This window comes from Mobula birostris, chromosome 7, assembly GCF_030028105.1.
Source record: "Mobula birostris isolate sMobBir1 chromosome 7, sMobBir1.hap1, whole genome shotgun sequence".
Lineage (NCBI taxonomy): Eukaryota > Metazoa > Chordata > Chondrichthyes > Myliobatiformes > Myliobatidae > Mobula > Mobula birostris.
Window position 1 is genome coordinate 31,015,475 of NC_092376.1, and position 24,671 is coordinate 31,040,145.

General features: G+C 41.6%; 1 protein-coding gene across 1 annotated transcript in view; it reads right to left on the reverse strand.

Annotated features, from left to right (window-relative positions):
* Positions 1–23,083, reverse strand: part of gpr143 (G protein-coupled receptor 143) — a 49,625-nt gene extending 26,542 nt beyond the window's left edge. The window contains exons 1-4 of the mRNA XM_072264216.1: positions 22,825–23,083; positions 10,092–10,198; positions 9,809–9,903; positions 1,545–1,637 (exon numbers count right to left, since the gene is read on the reverse strand). Coding sequence (XP_072120317.1) covers positions 1,545–1,637; positions 9,809–9,903; positions 10,092–10,198; positions 22,825–23,083 — 554 coding nt within the window. The remainder of the gene's footprint in view (positions 1–1,544; positions 1,638–9,808; positions 9,904–10,091; positions 10,199–22,824) is intronic.
* Between the last annotated feature and the right edge of the window lie 1,588 nt (positions 23,084–24,671).

The window sequence follows — 24,671 nt, forward strand, 5'->3', positions numbered from 1 at the left end:
CGCTCCGCAGAACATCTGAAGGGAGGTTCGCTTTTACTGTACACCCATCAGACGCGTTGGGCCACTTTATAGGTCAACGATTTTGATGATGGAATTGATGGGCTTTTGGCCAAGTTTGAGCATGATACAAAGATAGGTGGGTGGGCAGGTAGCATTGAGGAAGCAGGGAGCCTGCAGAAGGACTTGGACAGATTAGGATGACACGCAAAGAAGGTCCAGAGGAGGTTTGTAAGAATGATTCTGGGAATGAAAGGGTTAATACACTAGGGGTATTTGTTGGGTCTGGGCCTGTACTTGCTGGAGTTTAGAAGAATGAGGGGTGATTTCACTGAATCCTATGAAATATTGAAAGGCCAAGACAGAGTGGACATGGACAGGATGTCTCCAATAGGGGGAAAGTCTCAGCACAGCCTTAACACAGAAGGACATCCTTTAGAACAGAGATGAGGATGAACTTTTTTCAGGAAAAGGGTGATGAATCTGTCAATTCACTGTCACAGATGGCTGTGGAGGTCAAGTCATTGAGTATAAGTCAAGCAGAGGTTGATAGGCATTTGATCAGTAATGGTGTCAAAAGTTACAGCAAAAAAAGCAGGGAAGTGTGTTTGAGAGGGAAAATAAATTAACCATGATAGAATGGTGGAGCAGATTCAATGGGCTGAATGGCCTAATTCCTCTAAGTCTAACGGTCTTATCCAATGAACTCATGCACTAATGTCATTATGTTAATTTTGACATGTAAATAATGTATAATTATGTTAATTTAAGTATTTTAACATGCTTGTAATGTTTATAATGCTGCAAAAAGCCAATTTTCATGGCATTTATACCATGTACGATTATGACAATAAACTTGAACTTGAGCCCAATGCCAGGGGTGTTGTGATACAATTGTTAACCATCATGAAAGATACACCTTTGAATAATATAATTTAGAAGCTGCAGAAGGTGTTGAAATTCTACTATTGCCTTTTCAGTCAAGTGTGTGAAGTAGCGTTCAGCAATGTTAAACAATCATAAAATATTTTTTTAAACTGTGTCCAGTTTGTGTAAGTTAAGAGGGAAAAAAAAACTCATCCAATCCTACCCAGGGTCATAGAGCACTGAAACAAACCTTTTGGCCCACCAGCTCCCTGCTGACCATCAAGTACCTATATGTACATAAGAACATAAGAAATAGGAGCAGGAGTAGGTTGTCTGGCCCGTTGAGCCTGCTCCATTTAGTAAGATCATGGTTGATCTTATTGAATGGCTGTCTTTCCACCTGCCTGTCTTTCCCCCATGAGTCTTAATTCCCATCATTTGTAATGTACTAATCACATTTACCAGTATGGCCCAAGGCCCACAGTGCCTTGGCAATTCAAGTGCTCATCTAAATGCTTTTTAAAAGTTGTGAAAATATCTACTTCTACCACCTTCTCAGAACACATGTCCCAGATTCCAGCTACCCTCTCAGTGAAGGTCCCCTCTTAACCTTGGAAGTCCTCACCTTAAAACCCATGCCCTTTTGCCATTAGGTATCTCTTCCATGGATGTGGACCTACCTGGAAATTGAAGGATAGTAGAGCATGCCTACACCTTCGACACACAAGAGGATTGCCAGACCCCAGGTCAACATGTGGTACAGCACAAGGATACTAAAAAAAAAAACAAATAACTTTTAATATCTATTAGTAGTCAAAGCGCAACTGTTAAAGAGTTCAGATGGAAGGATGCAGGGTCAAAGTTGCAGAAGACACCAAGATCAGGGGCGTAGTGCACAGTGAGGAAGGCTATCAAAGATTGCAGCAGGATTTGGACCAGCTGGAAAAATGGGATGAAAATGGAAGATTGAATTCAAAGCAAACAATTGGGAAGTGCTGCACTTTAGGAGGACAAACCAGGGTAAGTCTTACACAATGAGCAGTAGGCCACTAAGAGTGCGGTTGAACAAAGGGATCTGGGAATACAGATCCATAATTCATTGCAAGTGGTGTCACAGGTAGATAGAATTGTAAAGACGGCTTTTAGAACATGGGCCTTCATAAATCAAAGTATTGAGTACAGGAGTTGGGATTATTTTAATGTTGTATAAGACTTTGGTGGACCCCTATTTGGATCATAGTGTGTCGTTCTGGACACCTACCTACAGGAAAGACATCAATAAGATTGAAAGAGTGCAGAGAAAATTTACAAGGCTATTGCAGGGACTTGTGGACCTGAATTATAGGGAAAGATCGAATAGGTTAGGACTTTACTCCCTGGAGCACAGGAGAGTGAGCTGAGATTAGACAGAGGTATACAGAATTATGAGGGGTATAGAAAGAGTAAAAGCAAGCAGGCATTTTTCACTGAGGTTGGATGAGATTATGGGTTAAGGGTGAAAGGTGAAATGCTTAAGGGGAACATGAAGGAGAACCTCTTCACTCAGAGGGTGGTGAGAGTGTGTAACAACCTGCCAGTGGAAGTGGTGGAAGCAGGTTTCATTTCAACATTTAAGAGAAATTTGCTTAGGCACATAGACAAGAGGGGAATGGAGGGCTATGGTACAGGTGCAGATCGATGGGACTAGGCAGTATAAAAGTTCATTATGGACTAAATTGGCCAATGGGCCTGTGTCCCTGCTGTAATATTCTAGAAACTAGAAACTATAGGGCATCATGAGGCCACAGATTCCCATCTTTGGATACTGTGCCACATCTTCAGTTGTAAAGATTATCAGCCCATGCTTTCCTCTCCAAAGGGATGGCTGCACAAGACTGGGGGATGAGGCAGAGGAAGGAAGGGAAGGGTATTACCACTGGAAACCTGACAGGGGGCAGCACTGTCCAAGTTCCACTGCAGAGGTCTCAGATGAGGACTTCAAAGGGCAGCTTTCACAAGGCAGTTTGCAGTGAAATACTTGCTCCGTAGATTCCCTGGAATGTCTGAGAACGAGGAGAGATTTGATAAAGGTCTACAAAATTATGAGGGGCATAGATAGAGTAAATGCAACCATATTTTTTTCCTTCCCCCACAGACATTGGGTGAGACTAGAACTAGAGGTCATAGGTTAAGGGAGAAAGGTGAAATATTTAAGGGGAACTTGAGGGGGAACTTCTTCATTCAGGGGGTGCTACGAGTGTGGAACAAGCTCCCAGCGTAAGTGATGGATATGGGTTCAATTTCAACATTTAAGAGGTGTTTGGATAAGCACATGGATAGGGAATCGAGAGCTATGGGTCCGGATGTGGATCAATAGGACAAAGCAGAATAATGAACTAATTAGGCATGAGGTGTTATGCAGAGCTTGAAGCCCATCCTTTCCTGTGATTGTAAGTGGTAACAGGGTGTGCCACTGAAAGAGTTGGGGCAGAGTGGTAGGGACAGGCCATGAGGTTGCCTCCTCTTGCTAGGCAGCTACTCCCTATTGGTTGGGAGGCTATATAGCAAATAGCAGACCACCACCCATCTCGGTTCTATCTCTCTGCAGAGTGCTCCAGGAACTCTCCACACATTTACACGCCTGCCAGCACCGCATCCAGTCCAAGATTCGGGGTTTTCTTTCCAACATTGGAGCACATCAGTTCGGCCAACTTTATCACCCGTCTCCAGTCAAGGTGGTCGTGGCAAGTCCCCTTCTTGAACCTCCAAGTCCTTCTTATGAAAGTATTTCCATACTGTAGTTGGCCAGTGAATTCCGGGATGACAATGGAAGACCAGGGATGCATTTCCAAGCCGGAACGTTTTGTGACTTGATGCATTTCCATGCATCTGTAAGACCATAAGATATTGGAGAAGTAGGCCATTCGGCCCATTGAGTCTACTCTGCCATTCAATCATGGGCTGATCTAATTCTTCCAGTCATCCCCACTCCCCTGCCTTCTCCCCATACCCTTTGATGCCCTAGATAATCAAGAACCTATCTATCTCTGCCTTAAATACACCCAATGACTTGGCCCCACAGCCACTCGTGGCAACAAATTCCGTAGATTTACCACCCTCTGATTAAAGTAATTTCTCCGCATCTGAGTTCTAAATGGACATCCTTCAATCCTGAAGTCATGCCCTCTTGGCCTAGACTACCCTACCATGGGAAATAACTTTGTCATATCTAATCTGTTTATGCCTTTTAACATTTGGAATGTTTCTATGAGATCCCCCTTCATTCTTCTGAACTCCAGGGAATACAGCCCAGGAGCTGCCAGACATTCCTCATATAGTAACCCTTTCATTCCTAGAACCATTCTCATGAACCTTCTCTGAACCTTCTCCAATGTCAGTATATCCTTTCTAAAATAAGGAGCCCAAAACTGCACACAATACTCCAAGTGTGGTCTCACGAGTGCCTCAACATCACATCCCTGCTCTTATATTCTATACCTCTAGAAATGAATGCCAACATTGCATTTGCCTTCTTCACCACCAACTCAGCCTGGAGGTTAACCTTTAGGGTATCTTGAACAAGGACTCCCAAGTCCCTTTGCATCTCTTCATTTTGAATTCTCTCCCCATCTAAATAATAGTCTGTCCGTTTATTTCTTCGACCAAAGTGCATGACCATACACTTTCCAACATTGTATTTCATTTGCCACTTCTTTGCCCATTCCCCTAAACTATCTAAGACTCTCTGCAAGCTCTCTGTTTCCTCAACACTACCCTCTCCTCCACCTAACTCCACTGGCAACCGGCAGCCAGCCAGAATAGGATCCCTTTATTCCCACTTTCTGTTTTCTGCCGATCAGCCAACGCTCCACCCATGCTAGTAATTTCCTTGTAATTCCATGGGCTCTTATCTTGCCAAGCAGCCTCATGTGTGGCACCTTATCAAAGGCCTTCTGAAAATCCAAGTACACCATATCTACTGCATCTCCTTTGTCTACCCTACTTGTAATTTCCTCAAATTGCAGTAGGTTTGTCAGGCAGGATTTTCTTTTCAGGAAACCATGCTGGCTTTGGCCTATCTTGTCATGTGCCTCCAGGTACTCCATAATCTCATTCCTAACAATCGATTCCAACAACTTCCCAACAACTGATGTCAGGCTGACAGGTCTATCATTTCCCTTCTGCTGCCTCCCACCCTTCTTAAATAGTGGAGTAACATTTGCAGTTTTCCAGTCATCCAGTACAATGCCAGAATCTATTGATTCTTGAAAGATCATTGTTAATGCCTCCGCAATCTCTCCAGCTACTTCCTTCAGAACCCGAGGGTGAATGCCATCAGGTCCAGGAGATTAATCCACCCTCAGACCATTAAGCTTCCTGAGCACCTTCTCAGTCATAATTTTCACTGCACAAACTTCACTTCCCTGATGCTCTTGAGTGTCCAGTATATTGCAGATGTCTTCCACTGTGAATACTGATGCAAAATAAGCATTCAGTTCCTCTGCCATCTCTGTGTCTCTCATTACAATACCTCCAGCATTATTTTCTATTGTCCTGTATCTACCCTTGTCTCTCTTTTACCCTTTATAAACTTAAAAAAAGCTTTTAGTATCTGTAGCAGTAGAGGTCACAAGTTTGGGAGGCCAATTGCTACAGGAGAAAGTTGTAGATGGTTCACACTGCAGCCACTATGCACCAGTTGTGGATCACTCAGCCTGCTGTGTCCTGGGTAGTGCTGCTTTACTGTTGTTGGAAATACATTTGTGCAGATGAATGAGGAATGTGGAAAGGTGTAGTTAAATATCTTGTGCCATAGGTACCCTAAGGGTTCGTTTTGCACCCCCGCCAAAAAAAATCGTGCTCACAAATCCATTTCTCTAACTCAAACTGCTCAGTAGTTAATGGGGCTGATGATTAGAAATAATTGTTTAAAAGGGACGAATATTATCTAAAAGCAAGAACTGATGGTTAGGAAAAGAACATACTTATTGGTAAGGACATAATTAAGTTTACATGGAGAGTCCTGAGAATGGGGTTGAGAGGGTTCACGAATCAGCCATGATGGAGAGGCGGAACAGACTCAATGGGCTGAATAGTCTAATTCTGCTCCCTTGTCTTATGGTATTACAGTGCAGGACTAAATTAAGAGGAGAGACACCAGAATGCATCAGGACCTCAAGATTACAAAAAACAAAATTACAGAATTCATAATCTTGTAAATCAAGACAATTTTAAAGCAAAGAAAATCTGGAGAAATGGATCAACGTCGGGTTAAAAATATGGAAATAGTACAGCAGAGGCACAGGCCCTTCAACCCACAGTGTCTCTGCTGAATATGATGCCAAATTAAACAATCTTCTCTGCCTGCATATGATCCACATCCTTGAATGCTGAATATCTGCTGGGAAAACCTTTTAATTGGCGTTGTATCTGCATCCACCACTATCCCTGGTATCCATTTCTACCCAGAGAGAGAAAAAACATTTTTCCCCTTGGGTAGAAATGTCAAATATTAGTTTGTCTACATTGTTCCCTCTAAGCTGCTCAGGTGCACGGCCGCACAGCAACTGAAATGCTCCCACTAACACAGCCTTTGTTGCTATGCAGCTGGAATTTTATATAATGTAAATACAATTTTTAAATTATGCTACTATAATTGTGAAATATCCTGTAATTACGTTAATGAATATAATCAATCAACTTCCTAAATAATAAATGTACCACAACCTTTACTTCGAAGCATTTTAGGGCTTCAACATTCTTACATTGTCGGTGTTTCAAGATACAACACTGTTACAAATTGTAACAACAAACACAGAATGGAAGTCAGTAACTCATTGTTAATAAACTGTAGGCCTACTGAACACTGACATCGCCTAGTCAATATTCTTAGTAAAGATAATAACCAAAAAAAGCATTTAAAGTGCTGCACAGTTTACAGGCCATGTAAAAATGTCCTGCTTTGAGCAATAGTTGGACCATGCAGCTGTAAAAAAATTAGACGGAACATTGTTGTCTACCCTGTCTACAGTACACTTCAATCCCTTCAGCCTCCAGCGTTCCAGAGAAAATACGAGAAATTTGCTCAACCTCTCCTTATAGCTTATGCACTCTACGCCAGTCAGCATCCTGGTAAGCAATTTCTGTGCCCTTTCCAAAGCCCCCACGCCCTTGGTGCAAAGGGGCAATGAGAACTGTACACAATCAATTAGTACAAAACACATGAAACACTGGCTGTGTCTCTGCCTGGAGCACCCCCCTCAGACAGATTTTCTGGCAGCACAGATCAGGTGTCCAATCTGGAAATCTCCACAATCTAAATGACTCAGTGGTTTTTGTTAAATGGCTTTTGAGAACCGAAAATTAATAAATACATTGCTAAAAACAGTATGGAATTAAAGAATACTAAAGATTAAAGATTGGCTTTGTCACGTGTACCAGCAACGATTGTGCTGTTGCCATGCTTCCAGTGCCAACATAGCATGCCCACAACTGACTAATCCTAACTTTTGCAATATGGGAGGAAACTGGAGAAAACCCACATGGTCACAGAGGGAACGTACAAACCTTTTACAAACAGTAGCAGGGATTAAACCCCGACTGGTGATTGCTGGCTTTTTGTTTACCGTGCTCATGATCTGCTCTTTATCAAATTACGGTATTGCTTTGCACTGTTGTAACTATATGTTATAATTATGTGGTTTTGTCAGTTTTAGTCTTGGTTTGTCCTGTGTTTTCTTGTGATATCACTCTGGAGGAACGTTGCATCATTTTTTAATGCATGCATTTCCAAATGACAATAAACGAGGACTGAGTGTCCTCATAATCTAAAACAATTGTGCTAACCGCTATGCCACCCCAATCTAATCTTCAGCTATTGGTCTCCTCCAAATCTTGTCCTCACAATACAACCAACATTGGAACATTCTTGTTCGTTGACAACAGATGATAGTGGGCTGAATGGCCTATTCCTGTGTTGTACTGTTCTATGTTCTAACTGTGGGGCAGTCCTGACCACCCTTCCCAAGACCAGCTATAGACAAACAGATTGGCCTCCATCAGCTCCAACCAGCACCACATCGCCCCCATTAAGAGTCAGAGAGTCTGAGTATTACTCTTAGGTTCCATTATCTAAAACTACGCATTCAGTGGCCAATTTATTAGGTACCTCCTGGATATAACAGAATGGCCACTGAATGTATGTTTACGATCTTCTGCTGCTGTAGTCCATCCACTTCAAGGTTCAATGTGCTGTGCATTCAAAGATACTCTTCTGCACACCACTGTTGTAACACATAGTTACTTGAGTTACTGAAGCCTTCCTGTCAGCTTGAACCATTCTGGCCATTCTCCTCTGATCTCTTTCATTAACAAGGTTATCATTAACTGGATATTTTTTGTTTAACACACTGTTGTCTGTGAACTCTAGAGAGTGCTGTGTGTGAAAAATCCCTGGAGATCAGCAGTTTCTGAAATACTCAAACCACCCCATCTGACACCAATTATTCCACAGTCAAAGTCACTAAGATCACATTTCTTCATGTTTCATCTGAGCAACAATTAAACCTCTTGACTGTGCCAGCATGCTGTAATGCATTAAGTTGCTGCCACATGACTGGCTGATTAGATATTTGCATTAGCACGTACTTAATAAAGTGGCCAGTAAGTGTATGTCTTTACTTAACAAGCTGCATTGTAGACAATCTAAGTAGAATTGCTGTATAAAATGAGATATGATTCCTGTTCTAGAATTAGAAAATGCTCTTCATCGCTGTGGACTAATTACTTATGAAACATTTATTTCATAATGGGTGATAGGGAACAATTTTAATCGTACATTATATGTCCCTGTGGCTTGGTGGGAACATATCTGAAGGCAGCAAGTGCTAATTATCTCACCAAGAGATGCTCCATAATGTTGCACTCAAACATCAGCATTTTTGTTCAGTGTATCCTCAAATTAACTTGGTGTCTCTCCAGTTTTAAAATTTGCCACTCTAGTCAGCGACGCAGAGATAATGACTATATTTGGAGGAGCTACAAGGGAATCATGACTGGTGGAGAATGATTACCACTTTATTATTTGCTCTTCAGAAATCTCCAAAAGTCCCTTCACTAAGTGTAACATGTAACATGACAGTAGTATGATGGGAAAGAGAGCAGAAGCAGCCAAAGAAAATTGAAAAAATAGAAAAAAAAGAAAATTATTAGTAAGAGGAGAATCACAATAAGCAGACATGTTTCAATAATTACCAATTTTTTTTTTAAAAAAGTCATCACTTGAACCCTTCTCTCATTTGCACACATTTGGTTCTTTACACATAAACAAGATCTACCACCAACTTCCCTCACGTTCTCTCATTCTATCCATCTAAAACTGTCTAATGTGTTTCCATTGTCACACAAACATTGTGTTATAATCAACCTCTGTCAATAGTTTTTATAAACACTGAAAATAACTCAATTAACATTGAATGCAACTATTTCAGCAAGAATTCTTAAGCTTATTATGGTATATTTTTGTGTAATAATTGAATCTTCAAAAATGTAGCCCCAAATTACAAAAAGTGCAAATTAATTTTAATACTATAATTCGCAAGTTATAGTGCGTGGCCAAGTGGTTAAGGTCGCTAATTTGAGCCTTGGCTGAGGCAGTGTGTGTGTCCTTGAGCAAGGCACTTAACCACACATTGCTCTGCAGCGACACCGGTGCCAAGCTGTATGGGTCTTAACGCCCTTCCATTGGACAACATCGGTGGTGTGGAGAGGGGAGACCTGCAGCATGGGCAACTGCTGGTCTTCCATACAACCTTGCCCAGGCCTGTGCCCTGGAAACCTTCCAAAGTGCAAATCCATGGTCTCACAAGACTAATGGATGCCTACAGCTCCCAAGTTGAAGGTTATTCCTGTCTGCAATGTATGATGCTGTTACAAACTATTTAGATAATTTACTCTGTGAACTTGCCTTAGTCCAGAAGATCGTTTTACAATAAGGTAAACATCCACAGCATAGCAGAACAACCACCAGAATGTGGCACTGTAGAACAGCTGAATCCATATCTGCTAGGAGGAAGGGACAAAAATTTAGATGTCTTTATTGCTATCAGATAAACAACTTACAAGTTGATCATCTTAAATAGATAATAAGGGTGCAGAGAAAAATGTTACTTCTTAAACATTTTTCAATATCTTAATTGCAACATTAGAAAAAAAGCAATGTTGAGATTTTACAAGTAATTTCTACTTACAGCACTGGCTACACAGAACGCTGTTGGCCACAATTCAGTCCCATTAGCAGAGATTCTTGATGTAAAATTTGGAGAGCTAAGCCATACTGATGATCTGATTATAATACCTAAGGGGCAGATAGTCATGAGAGAACTTTGAACACAGAGTAAGTACATTAGTAGCAGGAAACCTGCAATAAGTTGATCTCTTTTAAGCAATTACTAATGCTCTTCTTAGACCATATCACTTGAACCCTTCTCTCATATGGACACATCTCTACTTGTTTACACGTGGACAAACTTCACCGTTCACTTTTTAAATGTTCCCTCACTTTATTTATTAACAATAGATAGTGGTGCAAAGTGAAGTTAAAAACAGATGCGCCAGAATGTATCAGATCTTTGATCATAATTGTGTGAACCATTATCTTGTAGTTCTAGGTGATGCATGTGCATCAAAAACCTGGAGAAAAACGTCATGATTGTGGTTTCAGGTAACAAAGCATAACAGAAGCCGCTTTTTATTAATCCAATTCTACAAGATATAGGCATAGTTGCCTTCTTAGTTGCCATTAAGAAGGTGGTGATGAGCTATTTTAGAGTCATAGAAAAGTACAGCACAGAAACAGGCCCTTCAGCACATCTAGAACATGCTGAGCCATTCTCTTGTACTACTACAATTCTCCTACCAAAGGCCCACCAGAGTTCTGTTGGGTATGAATTCCAGGATATGGATCCAAAGATGATGAAAGAATGGTGATATATTTACATATATTTTGACATCAGAATCAGATTTATTGTCACCTACACATGAGGTGAAATGTGTTGTTTTGCAGCAGTGGGACAGTACAAAGACAAAAAGCTAGTGCAAAAGAGAAAAAAAGGAATAAAAAGATAGTGTTCATGGGCTGGTCAGAAATCTGACAGCAGAGGGGAAGAAGCTATTCCTAAATTATTGAGTGCAGGTCTCAGGCTCCTGTACTGCATCCCTGATGGAAGTAACAAGAAGAGGGCATATCCAGGATAAGAGGGCCTTTCTAAGGAACTACCTTTAGAAGCTGTCCTTGATGCCAGGGAGTGTTTGTACCCACGATGGAACTGAGTGAGTGAACAACTCTTTGCAACCTTGTGCATTGGAGGCTCCATACCAGGTTGTGATGTAGCCAGTCAGAATGTTCTTCAATGTACATCTCTAGAAATTTGCAAGTCTTTTTGATGTACCAAATCTCCAAAGCTTCAGATGAAGGAGAGCCTTTGGCGTGCTTTCTTCACGATTGTGTCTGTGTTCAGTGCAGGGTAGGGTCCTTGAGATGTTGACCCCAGGAGGTTAAAGCTGCTCACTTTCTTTCACCGCTGATCCTTCAATGAGGACCAGCATGTGTCAGCCTGACATCTCCTTCCTGAAGTCCACAACCAGTCCTTTGATCTTGCTGATGTTGAGTACAAAGTTATTGTTGTGATACCACCCAACCAGATGATCTTTCTCACTCCTTTAAACCTCCTTGTCACTCGCTGATATTCTACCAACAAAGTAGCACCAATGACACCGCTAGGGATGACAGCTGAGGAGGAAGGGATTCTGTAATTGTTGGTGCTCTGTAACTCTGGACTGACTGTCAGGAACTCTGCAGTTAATGTTTGATGTATTATTTGTTGACTTTTTTATTGTTTGCACGATTTGATCTTTTTTCACACATTGGATGTTTGATGGTCTTTGTTATGTGGATTTTTATTAAGAAGTGGGTTTTATTGTGTTTCTTTGTTTCGTGGCTTCCTGCAAGAAGATGGATCTCAAGACTGTATACAGTATAAATACTTGATAATAAATGTACTTCAGAATCAGGTTGAATATCATCGACATATGTTGTCAAATTTGCTAACTTTGCAGCAGCAGTACAATGCAATACACGATAAATAATACAGAAAAAACTGAATTACTGTAAGTATATGTCTATATTAAACAGCTACATTAAAGTAAGTAGTGGAAAATTAGATATCAAAATTGGAAGTGAAGTAGCATTCATGGGCTCAATATCCATTTAAGAATCGGGTGGCAGAGGGGAAGAAGCTGTCCCCGAATTGCTGACTGTGTGTGCCTTCAGGCTTCTGTACCTACTTTCTGATGGTAACAATGAGAAATGGACATGTTCTGGGTGATGGGGGTTAATGATGGATGCCGCCTTTCTGAGGCATCGCTTCTTGAAGATGACCTGGACACTGCAGAGGCTGGTACTGATGGCGGAGCTGACTAATGTTACAACTTTCTGCAGCTTGTTAACTTCGATTCTGTGCAGTAGCCGCCCCCCTCCCATACCAGACAGTGATGCAGCCAGTCAGAACGTTCTTCACTGTATACAGTATCTGTAGAAGTTTGAGTGTTTAAGGTGACGAACCAAATCTTCTCAAACGCCTAATGAAATATAGCCAATGTCTTGCTTTCTTTATAGCTGCATCAATATGTTAGGACCAGATTGACACCCAGGAAATTGAAATTGCTCACTCTCTCCACTTCAGATCCCTCTATGAGGATTGGTTTGTGCTCCCTCACATTATCCTTTCTGAAGTCCACAATTAGCACTTTGGTCTTACTAACATCGAGTGCAAGGTTCTTGCTATGACACCACTCAAGTAGCTGGTATATCTCACTCCTGTATGACCCTCTCGTCACCATCTGAGATTCTGCCAACAATGGTTGAATCATCAGCAAATGTATAGATGGCATTTGTGCTAGGCCTAGCCACACAGTCATGGGTATAGAGAGAGTAGAGCAGTGGGCTAAGCACACCCCACCGTGGAGTGCCAGTGTTAATTCTCAGCGGCTGAGAAGTTATTTCCAATCTGCACAGATTGTGGTCTTCCAGTTAGGAAGTTGAGAAACCAGTCGCAGAGGGAGAAACAGAGTTTCAGGTTCTGTAGATTTCTGATCAGAACTGTAGGAACGATGGTGTTAAACACTGAGCTATTGTCAAAAACCAGCATCCTGACATAGGTGTTTATATTGTCCAGGTGATCCAAGGCCACATGGAGAGCCATTAAGATCGCATCCGTCGCAGACCTATTGTGCCGATAGGCAAATTGCAGTGAGTCCAAGACCTTGCTGATGCAGGAATTGATCCTAGCTATGACCAATCTCTCAAAACATTTCATCACTGTAGATGTGAGTGCAACTAGACGACAGTCATTAAGGCAGTTCATACAGCACTTCTTGGGCACTGCTATAATTGTTACCTTTTTGAAGTAGGTGAGAACTTCTGACTGTAGCAGTGAGAGATTGAAAGTGTCTTTGAATACCCCTGCCAGTTGGATGGCACAAGTTTTCAGAGCTCTATCAGGTACTCCATCAGGACCTGCTGCCTTGCAAGGATTCACCCTCCTAACATCAGCCCCTGAGACAGAGATCATCGGGCCACCGGGTGCTGCAGGGAACCTGACAGCTGTAGTTTTATTCTCCCTCTTACAGTGAGCATAAAAGGCGTGAGCTCGTCTGGTAGTGAAGCTTCGCTGTCATTCATGATGTTGGGTTTCACTTTGTAGGAAATAATATCTTGCAAACCCTGCCAGAGTTGACGTGCATCCAATGACACCCCCAACCTCACTCACTCTTGAAATAGCCTTCCGCAAGTCATACCTAGTCTTCTTATACAGACCTGGATCACCAGACTTAAATGCCACAGATCTAGTCCTCAGCTGATGACAAACCTCCCGGTTCATCCATGGCTTTTAGTTTGGGAATGTACAGTAAATCTTTGCAGGCACACGCTCATCCACACAGGTTTTAATGAAGTTGGTGGCAACTGCAGCACACTCATCCAGGTTCGAAGATGAATCCCTGAATACAGTCCAGTCCACCGATTCAAAGCAGTTTTGTAGGCGCTTCTGTTCCTCTCTTGTCCATACCTTCTTGGTCCTCACTACTGGCGCTGCAGTCTTCAGTCTCTGCCTGTACTCAGGGAGTAGAAGTACAGCCAGGTGATCAGACTTCCCGAAGTGAGGGCGTGGAATAGCACGGTAAGCACTCTTGATCTTAGTGTGACAGTGGTCCAGTGTGTTGTTTTTTCTGGTACTACAACACATTGATGCCACTATAAAGAAGGCAAGTTAGTGGGTATATTACATTAGGAGCTTGAGGAGATTTGGTTTGTCAACTGAAACACTTGAAAACTTCTACAAGTATACCATGGAGAGCATTCTGACTGGCTGCATCATTGTTTGGTATGGGAGGGAGGGGGGCTACTTACTGAACAAGATCAAAATAAGTTACAGAAACTTGTAAAATTAGTCAGCTCCATTATGGGTACCAGGCTCCACAGTATCCAAGACATCTTCAAGGAGCGGTGCCTTAGGAAGGCGGCGTCCATCATTATGGATCCCCACAACCCAGAAGTGCCCTTCTCCCACTGTTACCCTCAGGTAGGAGGCACAGAAACCTGAAGGCACACAGTCAGCGATTCAGGAACAGCTTCTTCCCCTCCATCACCCGATTTCTAAATAGACACTGAAACCATGAACGCTACCTCACTACTTCTTTATTTCTGTTATTTTGCAATACTTATTTTAACTTAACTATTATAATATATATACATTTAATGTCACTCAGTTTTATCTCTATTTATTTATCATGTATTTCATTGTACTGCTGCTGTAAAGTTAACAAATTTAATGACATATGCTGGTGATATTAAATCTGATTCTGATTTGTTGAAAAAAACTATTCAGTGACTTTTTCAAGCTGACTTGGCTACTTTGAAATTTTTGAACTTTTTTCCATTTAGTACAAGTTTTGCTTCTTTCTCTCTCCCAAGATATTTTAAGTTCTGGTGTGTCAGAGTAAAAATTAGCTGACTCGTACTTTTGGCTTTCTTCTGAAATGTCATGATGCAGTAAATTCATAGTCTTGACTTGTGTTCGTGGTCTCATTAGAAAACAGCTTTGCAATTCTGACATGAGGGATGGGACAACAGAAGAGAGGGAATAATACATCCATCTCCATAAGTAGTGTTGACAATAATATCCATTACAAAGTAACTACTGTAGAGACAAGGAAATCTGCAGATGCTGGAAATTCAAGCAACACACACAGAATGCTGGTGGAATGCAGCAGGCCAGGCAGCGTCCACAGGGAGAAGCACAGTCAACGTTTCAGGCCGAGACCCTCAGTACGAGTCCTGACGAAGGGTCTCGGCCTGAATCGTCAACTGTGCTTCTTCCTATGGATGCTGCCTGGCCTGCTGCATTCCACCAGCATTTTGTGTGAACTACTGTAGAGTTTCTTTTTTTAAAAGAATGACTCCAGAAATCCTCAACTTTTCAGAAGACCTTATGGAAAGAACCGAGTTGAAAGAAACAATTTGGTTCAGGTGAATTAGGAAAGCAAGAACAGAGATAAATGCTCCCCTGTACATTTACTCTTTAACCTATTGTGTGCACCTGGATTGGCAAAGAAATAGAACAACTGTGCGCTTTATTTGGTGTTGGGATGGATACAAGTTCCAAACTAATTCCATGTCCCCTTTGACACCCATCAGTTTTATCAACACACCAAAGAAAGCACCACATCTGGATGTATCATAGCTTGGTTTGGCAACTGCTCTATCTGAAACCATCCGAAGCTGCAGCTCAGCAGGTCATGGAAAGCCAGCCTTATCTCCATGGACTCTGGACTCTGTCTATACTCTTCACTGCTTCAGTAAAACAGTCAGCATAATCAAAGAGCCCTCCCACCCCGGACATTTCCTCTTCTTCCCCCTCACATCAGGCAGAAGACACAAAAACCTTATGTTTGGTTCATGTAGAGGGGTTATTTTGAGTTACCCAGAGTCCATGAATTTCTTCCGACAAAAACCACAGGAGGGAATTCTTTTCACAAAGACTTCAATCTATAGATATGCTGTTGGCCCATTCACTGTGTGGACTCCGTGGAAACGGTTCAGGTGAGGCTGGGTAAGTTCTTGCTTCAGACAATATTATAACCATGCCTCTGTTTATGATTCAGTGTCCGTACGGAAAGTAAAGAGGACATGTATGGGCAAAGAATATTTACAACAGTGACGAAGATAAGTAAAAACATATTTTACAGAAAACAGAGTATCAGGGAACCTCTTGCTTCAGCATCTTTGGCCTGATGAGGCTACCTCCTCAAATCCTTTTCCATCCATTTAAAAAAGTTCCTTTCCCAGGAGAGAATGCAATCGTAGTAGTGAGGACTTGTGCAATTTACAGCATACACAGCTAACATCTTCATGCTTTAGAATGGGCCTGACAGACCAACTGGCCTTGAACTTTTGTTCAGATAAGTTACCTTTGGTCACAGTCAAATGTATAAAATGACAAAATCATAAATTCTCCTTTTAATAAAAAGTACAAAAGTATAAATCCTACTTTCTCATGAGAATGATCCCAGGAATAAAAGTGTTAATGTATGAAGCTTGTTTGATGGCTCTGGCCCTGTACTCACCAGTGTTTAAAAGAATGAGGGGGGAATATTATTGAAAACTACTGAATATTTTAAGGCCCAGACAGAGTAGACGTGGGGATGATAGAAGGATGTTAGAATGAAAGGACGTCTCTTTAGAACAGAGATGAGAAGGAATTTCTTTAGCCAGAGCGTGGTGAATCTGTTTCCACAGTCGGTTATGAACACCAAATCATTGGGTATATTTCAAGAGAGGTTGATAGTTTTTTGATTAGTAAGGGTGTCAAAGGTTACTGGAAGGCAGAAGAATAGGATAAATCAGCCATGATGGAATGGCAGAGTAGAATCGATAGGCCAGGTGGCCTAATTCTGATCCTATGTTTTATTCTGTTAAATTACTTTCTTTTCACTCATCCAGGGGACTTTTTTTAAAAAACTACTGTACCTGCTTTATGGTTTACATTTCTGATACAAGTATGAAAAGAGAAGAGTGCAGCCATAGGAGCTACTAATTTTAGTTCCTCAAAGCACAATGTAGGAATCATAACAAAATTGTCTAAACAGCTAACTGCAGATTCTGGAAATCTGAAATAAACCAGAAAAAATAGCACAAAACTCAACTTGTCAGGCAACATCTGCAGAAAGAGATGCAGCTTAATATTTCTGCTCAGAAGTGATGAAGGAATCAGTTGAAGAATCTTCAATCCAAAATATTAACTGTTCCTCATTCTGTAATACTCAACAAGTATTTCCTGCACATTCTGTTTTTAATTTTTCTTTCTTTTTTACCAATTCTGCTATTTATAGTATATTCCGGTTAATTGGGTCATTGGTAAATTGTGGCAGCCGCTTATTTGGGACAACACTTAAAGAACAAAACCTAATTGAGAAAATAGCAGGGACTCTCCTCATTTATTTGGGACACTATGTCACTTAAGTGGGGCAGGAGACTGTTGCCAAACAGTTTCTAACTATCAGTCGTGTGTCATGGTCGTTAGACACTACATCATGCTTACAGCAAACAGTTTTTAAAATAGCATCAGTTGCTTGTGTTTGTGTTCATAAAGCAGTGAGTTTAGTCACTGATAGTTGGCATGAAATAACCAGTAGGACAATTCAGAACTGTGTCGTTCACTGCAGATTCAAGCGTTCAGGCTTAGAAATGCCAGAAACGGCAGTAAGTGAAAATGAAAATAATTTCATTATTTCAACAAGTTAGGAACTGCGAGGAATTTGAAGGTATAAACAATCATTTTGAATGTTACAATGAAAATGAAGATTTGAAAGATGCAATCATTGAAAGCATTGTATGAAAGCAGTTCATCATGTTCCTGCTGATTTGTACATTAACAGTCAATCAAAAGAACACGGCACCTACACCGGATGAATTCCTCTATCAATAACTGAGGTTGGGAAACATGCATGAATTTATAAACGTGACAAAGTACATTGGGAAAATTTGGCTTTGTGAATGGCATACTAAAAACAGTAATAATGCTAATACTTGCAAGTCATTGGCTGGGTCTTCACTCGGAGTACTGAATATAAGCATAGATACCATGCTTGGAAAGGATGGCAATTATAGAACTGAAGATTTCACTAATGTCCCAACAGATGAAGTTGTACTTCTTTTCTTCAAGTATGGTTAACGTTAGTAGTAGATCCAGGAGGAGTTATGCAAATTTATTAAGAGTCTTGACAGATCAAATAGGGAGAAACTTTTTTGACAATAAGTTGATAACAGAGTCATGGTTTTCAAATACAGTGGATTCAGGTTAATTGGGTCACAGGTTAATATAGGAAGCTGCTTATTTTGGACAACTCTTAAGGAACAAAACAAATTGCGAGAACTGCCGAAATTCCCTTCATTTATTTGGGAAACTATGCTGCTTAATCGAGGTAGGAGATTTAAAAAAAAAACACGATTTCTATCATTTCCAGAATTTCAACAAACAAAAAGGCTACTGCATATTCAAACAAAGTTTTTAAAAACTGTTATTTAATGTCATGATTTTCTTAAATTTTTCTTGGGATGTGAGCATTAAACACAAGCATTTAGTGTCCAGCATTCTCACTTAAAATACTGCCTTATGCTATTGAATTGTTATCAGTCTGGGCTTTGAAAATAATTCCACACTGCTCATCGGTGGAGGCACCTTGATTCCAATCAACTGTACTGATTAATTTCCAAATCATGATAGAGGCCTTCGGCTAAGGTGATCCTCGTCCTCCTCTCTCATAATCCCTGCTCTTTGTGCCCTTCATTAGCTCTGTTAACCAACAACTAGTTTGCAAAATGCTCTTCTTTCAAATCTTACAATGACGTTATCACTCTATCTCTGTAGTCATCACGAGGCTAACACTCCCACATGATACTTATAATCATTCCATTCTATCTCTTAATCATCCTCTGGTTTAATCATTCCACTAATGGTGACTGTGCTCTAGAATTCCATTCCTGACCCTCTTGTCCCTTCTCATTCTTCTCTTTGACCAAGAGTTTTGTTACTGCCATAATCGCACCTCATTCCAAATTTATTATCAAAGCAGGTATACCATATATAACCTTGAGATTCATCTTCTTGCAGTTACTCACAAAACAAAATTCACAATGGAATCCACCAAAAATAAAATACACACACGAAGTCCACCGCACGTCCGATATGCAAAAGAGGTCAGATCGTGCAAATAATAAAAAAGTAAACAAGTAACACACAGAACATGAGCTCCAGTGTCCCTGAAACTGAGTCCACAGGCTGCGGAGTCAGCTTAGTGCAGAAGCAAATGAAGCAAAGGAATCCAATGGGTGCAGGGCAACAACGGTTCCTGAACTTGGTGGCATGGTACCCAAGCTTCCTGCTGATCCTGCCCAATGGTAGTAGCAAGAAGAGAGAGAGAGAGGGAGACCGGTCTGAAGCAGTCATATGACAAGTAAGAGAATTTGCTTGATTACACTCCTGCAAAGAATCTTGCGTTTATGTGTGGCAAAGCATATAAAGCAAGCATATTGTCTTTCCTCAGTCGTGAATGTTAACAAATGGATTGATGACGGTTAAGTTGGCTCTTCCCTCTCGTTGCTCCTCCAACCAAGCACAGTGCACTACTTCATTAAGCTCTGGCACAGTTCTCCCATTTTGGATGCAACTTTAAAATATTAGTAAGGAAGAATTGGTATGATTCAATGGGCAGAGTTTACTGCCCAAATATACAAGTTAGGAGCAGAAGTAGGCCACTCTGCTCTTCAAACCCACTCTGCAATTTTGGCTGAACTATTGTAAACTTAGCACAGCATCACAGAATAACCTTTCACCCTTTACTCAATGATAATCTATCTAACTCTGTCTTTAAAATATCTAAATACTGTTTCCATTCATATTTAAGGAAGAGAATTCCAAAGAGTCATGACAATCTGTGAGAAAAAAAAGTGGTGATTTGTCTCTGCCTTAACTGGGCAGATTCCTAGTATTAAACATTTATAAAAACTCCCACAAGAGAAAACATTCTCTTCATATCCCCATACCACTCCCTCTCCCAATCAGGACCCCCTGTCCATCACATACCTCATACCTTTCGTAGAAACTTGTGTTTCTCCATCTGTTTTTGTTGTTATTTTATCATGATACAACTTATGGTTTGCTAAGCCAGCGGTCCCCAACCACCGGGCCGCAGATTTGGCGATATGAGTCAGCTGCACCTTTCCTCATTCCCTGTCACGCGCACTGTTGAGCCATTACGCATGCGAGGTCATTACCCGCGCGTCATCCATTTCAGCGCGGGAAGAAGATCAACTCCTCGAGTTTGCAAATGACAGCGGGCTGAAAAGTATGTTTGACATAACATCTCTGCCGGCATTCCAGATCAAAGTCAAGGCTGAATATCCTGAGATAGCCACGGAATCACTGAAAACGTTGCTTCCATTCCCAACATATCTCTGCAATGAATGCGACAAAAACTAAATTGCGGAATAGACTGGACATAAGGAACCCCGTTCGAGTATCGCTGTCTCCCATCACCCCTTGATGGGACCGTCTCGTTGCAGGAAAACAAGCCCAGGGCTCCCACTGATTCAGCAATATTGGTGTGTTGCAGTGATTTTATATGTTCATAAGGGGAAAATATGTGCTGCGTGTTTAATATCCAAACGATACTTAAAATGTTATGACTTATATAACTATATAACAATTACAGCACGGAAACAGGCCATCTCTGCCCTTCTAGTCCATGCTGATCGCTACTCTCACCTAGTCCCACCGACCTGCACTCAGCCCATAACTCTCTATTCCTTTCCTGTCCATATACCTATCCAATTTTTCTTTAAGTGATAATATCGAACCTGCCTCTACCACTTCTACTGGAAGTTCTTTCAACACTTACTTCAAGCTCCCCTGTCCTCCCCTGATAATTGACTCATCACTATATTAATGCAAGGAAAACATGCGGTGTGTGTTTAATATTAAATTCGTTAGATAAACCCTTTTAGAAATGAAATTGAGTGTATTAGCTAATTATCATCTGTATTCCGGTCGTGATTAACACCCCCCCCATCCCAGAAAAGAATCGCCAAAAACGATTTGTGGAAAAAAAATTGTACACACATGCAAGTTACGCATGTGCACTGGTTCCCACGCAAGGTTTCATGGTCATTGTAGTCTTTCTCGGGGGTAAACCCAGCGTATTTGACTGCTACTCTTGTCCGTTGGCAACGCACCCCCCCCCCCCCGGTCGGCCGGTCCGCAAGAATATTGTCAATATGAAACCGGTCCGCAGTGCGAAAAAGGTTGGGGACTCCTGCGCTAAGCTATTGCAAATACCAGTTGGACATCAATAGACAGGCAAGAGTCAAAGGTTTCCTTGTATCAAAGGTGCTAGGGAATCAGTTTTGTCTTATGCAGATCTGGTAATCTCCTGGTTATCATTATGACTGATAGGTTATAATTAGATTTATTTAATTCATTAACTCAATTTGAATCCCCCAGTTGCTGAACTCACAACTCCTTAACCCAGGCTTCCGAATTGCTGACAGTGGCTCATATCTGCAGCAAGAGTGATCATAGTAGTATATTGGAGATCCATCTTCAGTTCCTGGGACAGGCCCAAAGTCAGAGACACAGAAATACGGCACAAAAACTGGCCCTTTGGCCCATCAAGCCCATGCCATCTATCAACTACCCATTGTACATTAATCCCATTTTCTTCATTCATCCACATTGTAATCAACTCCCCTCCACCCCAGATTCTACCACTTGCCTCTACACTGGGGGCAACTTACAGCAGCCAATTAACCTACAAACCTGTACCTCCTTGGATGAGAACTGGAGGAAAGCCACTCAAACAGAAATTAAGGTCAGGATTAAACCCATATCTCTGATACCGTAAGGTACTTACTCACTGTGCTGACCAGTGGGTAAAATCTAACAACCCCATTCCCATGTAACCTCCAAGGCTCCTCATCTTGGACCATCTCAACCATCTGATAACTCCATCACTGAACAGTTCCCATAACTCATTTTCAAGGACTCTTCATCTCATGTTCTTGATATCTATTGCTTACTTATTATTTCCTATTTTTTTCTTTTGTATTTTCTTGGATTTACTGGGTATACCCGGGAGGAAATGAATAGCAGAGTGGTATGTGGTTACGTATATGTACTTTGAATAAATTTGCTTTGAACTTTTTGATCCTGAGAAGGGCAACTGGCTCAGTGAGCTTCCTTATATTTGGAGTTTGTAGAATGAGATGATCATTTCCTTATGAAGCAATTATGACCCAAAGTCGCGTTGCTTGATTCTGAAGCAGGCAGTGAAGGCTTGGTCACAGTGCCTGCTGGCAATATTCTTACTTGGCCATTCTGATGGGTTTCTCCCGACCAGGTGAATGAAAAGAATGTGAAAAAAGTGTTCAATCAGTTATACAAGCCCCCCCCCCCCACAGCTCCGTCCATGGGCCTCCCAGCTAGCGCCAAATGTCTGCGTGGTGGCCTGAGATCGATGGAAATCCTCGGTTTCCACAAACTCCCAGAAGACCAGCAGTTAAAATGACACCCGTTTCACCCATCACTCCATTGGCATTTTACTCCCACGTTTAGGCATCAACCCTACACAGCACCTTTACACTCTCCAGGGTTGACAAGTTGGCAACATTTGAAGCATTTCTAGCAGATATTCACACACCAAAAGATTTACCCGTTTTTTTTAACCAGCATATATTCGGTGGACTGCAGGTTGCGGCGTGACTAAATACGTGGCAGTATCGACATAAAGTACCGAAGACGTCCGCTATAATAATTTCTACAATTTAAAAACTTTGATTGAAAGTAAATGTGGACGTGGAGAGCCACCTACCTACGCAGCCTAAGATGTCACAGATATTAATGATGAGCAGGATTCGAGAAGATGCTGATGGCTTCTGCAGAGGGTACTGGCTGAACCTGCGGTAACTGAACCTCCGTTTTGGCAAGATCTGAATAAGTGTGCCAACAAGACTCAGACTGGCACTGGCCACGCAGATGCCGTTGAAAAATACAGACTGAAAACCGAGGACAAAATCGGTGGCCGGGTCCCGAGTGGGACAGCAAAAAGTTTCCAAGCGTGGAGAAGCCATAGGAAACAGGCAGCCAGAGCGAGCGGGAGAAGCATGAACCGCCTCTCTCCTGGATCACGGGACGAACATCATGCGTATTCTCTCAAGTCTCATCACAATCTCACTCGCTGAGTCAATTCTCTTTTAATTGACTGGGAGAAAAATTAGATCCCTTTGATAGTCCGCGATTCCCGAGACTCTTTGTAGTACCAGAATCCAGGAAAGGATCATTCGTTACTTTATAATCACGCGTGAATCCTCATGATAAACTTGTTCAGCCTCAGGGTAAGATCACAATCGCCGGGCCACTGTTGGTGCGGGGAGGTGAGGCGGACTTCCACGTTCCTGATGTAATGATTTTAATGAATGAGATGCATCAAAGGACAATAAATAGTAACTAGTTGTAGTCGGGGCCTTAAAAGCGTTATGAAGGCGGTTGCCTCTCATTTACTTTATTGTCAAAGCTCATCTTTTTTTAATGTTAAGTGTCTCCCTTCAAATCGTTTGGACAAACTGAGAAATCTTTGGTTGCGGAAATAGTGAATAATTTGAATGAGGAATGTACTATATATTCATCTTCTTTAAACAAAAAAGACCATTGTAAATGGGGGAATTTTGAAAGAACCCTTCAAACGTTTAAATAAACGATTACAATGTGAGTATTGTGTACACATCCCAAGCTAAAGTCCTCGTGTAATCACAAGTTTATTAAGCGAATATGTTAACTACAGTTTGTAAGAGCTTTGGAATGTGGCCACTTTTTAGATTTGTTACTTCAGAGTGTAACCTCCCGGCCGCTCTCAGGGTCACTCGGCTCGCTGTCGTCTAGGGAAACAGCCTCGGCCCCGCCAAACTGGGTAATTAGTTTGTGTGGATGCTGTGTGATGTACCCCACCCTCGCCCAAATAACAGACAATACACCAGATGCAATTAAATGATTTACAGTTGATAGATATTACTGGAACTATATAATTAAAAGAGAATAAAATATAAAAGGAAAATAAAAGGCGCCACAGTTATCAAAGTTCAATCTCTTCGTGCACAGAACAGTTGGAGCTCAAGAACCTTCTTCTTCACCCTGCGACCCCTCGGACCACCTCGACCGGCCGCCTGGGACCAACAACGGTGGTCGACCAGACGCTCCACATGAGTCCGCCTCCGTCTCCTCGCTGAACGCCCTCCTCGGGGTCCGACCCCGTTAGCGGACATCACAGCACCTCGTCCATCTTCTGTCTCGCTCTCCCGCCTTCTGCCCCAAAACCCCGCGCATACAGTATCTTCAAATAAACCAAAAACATAACAACTATCCCAATTGGTTAATAGCACCCTCTTATCAGACTCTAAAGCAAAAACAAACTTAGCGCAAACTTTCTCAACGTTTAACACAACAAAGCCGCATTCCCCAGATTAACATAACAAAGACGCTATTTTAATTAGCCTCCGCAGTAACATAAAAGTCGAAACCCCCTTACAAGAGGTAAAACTATCCTCTGAGCTACGTTAATTTAAGTGGAAGTCTTTCGGGCCGTTGTTTGAGCCAAGCTTAGTGCTTTCTTCACACACATTGCGACTTGAAATATTGGCGCCAACACTTTTTATTAGTAGGAAT